The sequence below is a fragment of the Sorex araneus genome, chromosome 3, assembly GCF_027595985.1.
Source record: "Sorex araneus isolate mSorAra2 chromosome 3, mSorAra2.pri, whole genome shotgun sequence".
NCBI lineage: Eukaryota > Metazoa > Chordata > Mammalia > Eulipotyphla > Soricidae > Sorex > Sorex araneus.
Window position 1 is genome coordinate 175,024,901 of NC_073304.1, and position 3,847 is coordinate 175,028,747.

The following is a 3,847-nucleotide window of genomic DNA, read 5'->3' on the forward strand; positions in this document are numbered from 1 at the left end:
TAAAATGGAGATAAACTAAGAAATATGCTCGCTATCTTTTGTGCCAACTGAGGAAGTCAAAAGAAGACCAGAACCAAGATCAGTGTCTTCAGGCTGAGGACAGAGGTTTTGCGTACAGGGCAACAGAGTGCCATGCGTGGCACCTCTTGCAGATATGCCTCCTCAGAGTGAACTTCAGAGACCGAACTGAGAGAAAAGTATTGCAGGCACAGTCAGAGATGAAGAAGAACATAGAGTCCACCACATCCCTACCAGGGTGCCTGAAGAAAGAGTTTCTGGGAAAACACATTACAGAGAAACAGAAGGGAAAAGTGACAAGAGGGGAATTCTGGGGCTGTCCTTAGGTACATGTTAATGTACACAATAACTTGAAGTTTGTAAAGAAAAATTATCATTTACAGAGGTAATCTCTGAAAACACAGAACTCTCAAGCTTTGCTGGAAATGGGCTTCATTTCTGACAAAATGTGTTAATGTGTTACCTTGTGTTTGATATTAATATGTTTTTAAATCTGTAAATTTTTTCAAATTCTTGAGAAAAGTTACATGTAGAAAAAAATGTAAATGCATGGAAAATGTAAGGCCTGGGAAAGGACCATCAAATCACCAAGAGAAAAACTATTTTAGACTCTATAGTTAAGGACTGACATAATTCGATCCATAGCTTCCACAAAGAGAATAGAATATGGTCCATGCTAATAAATGAACCCACTTCACATAATCAATGACCACTGAACAATAACACAATATATATGCTTGCTCTACTAACAGCTCAGAGCTTTTGTGCAAACTATCTCAATTACTAAGATCTGATATATGTTTTACAAGGAACAAAACAAGAGAGCAAATCTTTGAAAGAGATTCTAGTTTTATATCTTCAAGAAAGAGAGAACGTAATCACAATACCCCAATAACCTTAAACAATTCTGTGCTGCAGCAAAGGGGGGTGAGGCCTTTACATTTTCCCTAAGGTGTTTCTCAGTATATTCTTTACATCCTTATTTCTCAAACTGTAGATTAGTGGATTCAGCATGGGGATCACTGTGGTATAGAACACAGAGGCCACCTGCTCCTGGGCCATGTTGCTGGATGATGGCTTAAAATACATAAAGATGACAGAGCCATAAAAGACTCCAACTGCAGTCAGATGGGAGCCACAGGTACCAAAGGCTTTGGACCTGCCCTCAGCGGAAGAGATCCGAAGAATGTTAGCAATAATAAAAACATAAGAGATGATAATGGTCGAGGTTGATGTCAGCACATTGAATCCAACCACAAACATCACCAGAAGCTCATTGACATGGGTGCTGGAGCAGGAAAGCTTTAGAAGAGGGAGTATCTCACAGAAGTAATGGTGGATGACATTGTCCCCACAGAAGGAAAGCTTAGTCATGGCAATTGTGTGGGCTAAAGCACCCCATGTCCCCATGGTATAGACCCAAATCACCAACATATTGCACACCTTTGGGGACATGGTGACACTGTACAGCAGAGGATTGCAGATAGCTACATATCTGTCATATGCCATTGCCGTTAACATAAAACATTCTCCTATAGCAAAAACACAAAAGAAATAGAGCTGGGTCATACATCCAGAATAAGAAATAACATTTTTTTCCCACACAAAGTTTCCTAGGAGTTTTGGTGTAACGACTGAGGAATAAAAGAGGTCTAAGAATGACAAATTACCAAGGAAAAAGTACATGGGAGACTGGAGCTTGGAGTTGAAAGCAATCAGGAGGATCATGCCCAGGTTCCCCACTACAGTGACCCCATAGATGCCTAGAAACAGGAAGAAGAGAGGCAGCTGGAGTTCTGGCCGGTGTGTTAATCCTTCCAGGACAAACTCAGTAACAGTGGAGTGATTGCACCTGGTCATTTCCATCAGGAGACAGGGGACGTGTGACTAGGAAAAAGAGAAACCACAGAAATTAAGAAAGTGTCATTTATTAGTCTGAGGATGATATTAAGTAGTGGCACAGAAGAGAAAAGCATGATCATGCAGTTGAAACATATATTGTCTAACAAACAAGAGCTGGCCCTTGGGTGCCCTTAAAGATTACTAGTATTGGAACCACAAGGCCCTTAACAATTACAACTGGGAATATATCTTAAATCACTGGCTTATCATTGGTCTTGTTATCAAAGATATATTTTAAAAAATATTTCCTTGGCTTCACAGAACCATTTTATGTTTGGTTCCTGTTCAGCAAGGACATTTCCTCCAGCAACAAGAGGCCAAGGAATTCACATATACAAGACAAGGATGACATCCAGGGAAATTCAGGCCATGTCTAACTCTAACTATAGGTGGTCTTCAACTTCATTCTGAGTTGCTGGAGTCCTGGGAGTAGCTGGTTCTCTCTTTTTCTCTTCAGAAAAAAAAGCTTTGACTGCATTAAGTCTAAGATTGTCTCTGAGGAGGGCACAAGAAGTAAGAAAAAGACAGATTTCCCCTCTGCTCCACTCTGCCAACAGACAGGAAACTGAAACCTCAGTTCTTCTTTTCCGTGGCATTGTGAGGATCTGAACAACCAATGAGGTTGATTGCTGTTATTATAGGCTAAGCAGGTTACCTATATTGATCACATCACAGGGAAGTACTGGAAAAGAAGACTCAGAATCTGTCTATGGACTGAACATTTTCAAATTTTATGGCTTTTTCTTTTTTTGCAATGTGAAATAGTCTCACACTGTCTGCCAAATGGCCAGGTATTCTTTGCTCTGTACTTGCTGTTTTGATCTAGTATGATCTTCAATGCTAACATTGCAAAAGAGAGAGAGAGAGAGAGAGAGAGAGAGAGAGAGAGAGAGAGAGAGGGACAGAGACAGAAACAGAGACAGAGGGAAAGAGAGACAGAGACAGACAGAGACAAGACAGATAAAGAAATCAAAGGGTGGCAATTGGAAACAAAGAAGAAATAAAGCCTTGTCTCACCATCTCTAAAGTTGTGTTTCTGCTCCAGCTGTGTCATGCAGTCACGGTGTCTCTTCAGGGAAAGCCCCTCCACTGTGCTTTCAGCTAAAAAGAACGAACCTGGATCATCAGTAAGATCTGTTAGAGCACTAATGTTTAGAGACAATGGATGAATGATTATCTCTTCCCCTTCCATTTCTTTATCCTGTGCCTCCCTTTCTAAGCAAGGGAATAATTGGATGTTTTATTTGCAGGACTTTGGCCTCCAATGAGATGAGTGATCCCAGTATTCTCCAAATACCCAACATCAAAGAAATATTCTCAAAGGGTCAAATCCCCACAGAAGATAAAAGCAATTATCAAGTTATGTCTGCATGCAAACAAATACACACTCACAATAAAGGAATTACCAATTTACATGATTTGTACTTGCAAGGAGAAAACACTGGTCAGAATATGGTCATTACTTATGTCTGGAATGATTGGAAAATAATCAAATGGACAGGCAGAATTTTTATGAGGTTGTTCTCTGTCTATTCAATATATAGTCCCAGCCTCTGTGCTGTTCCTTGAATCATGGCACATCCATAACTGCTCTTAGATTTCTAGATCTTTTTTCCCCTCTGCTTATTTTTTTTTTTTACTGAATCACTGTGAGATACTACAAAGTCGTTCATGGTTAGTTTTCAATCATACAATGTTCCAACTCCCATCCCTTAACCGGTATAATTTCACAGCACTAATGTTCTTTTTACCACCACTAAGACCAATTACCTCCTGGTGCCGTGTAATCCCACCAACGGCCAAATTCCAGAGACTATAAGACCAATCTCCCGGATACGACATCTAATTGTCTTGTTCTCCTTTTGGAGAAACTGACAAGCTACCAAGAGTCTATTGGCCGCACGGGAGAGCCTTGCAAGCTCCCCAT

General features: G+C 40.4%; 1 protein-coding gene across 1 annotated transcript; it reads right to left on the bottom strand.

Annotated features, from left to right (window-relative positions):
* Nucleotides 1–954: 954 nt before the first annotated feature.
* LOC101537097 (olfactory receptor 151-like) lies at nucleotides 955–1,878 on the bottom strand. Its single transcript, XM_004604776.2, has one exon. It carries the CDS (start codon nucleotides 1,876–1,878, stop codon nucleotides 955–957), a length of 924 nt encoding a protein of 307 aa, XP_004604833.2.
* Between the last annotated feature and the right edge of the window lie 1,969 nt (nucleotides 1,879–3,847).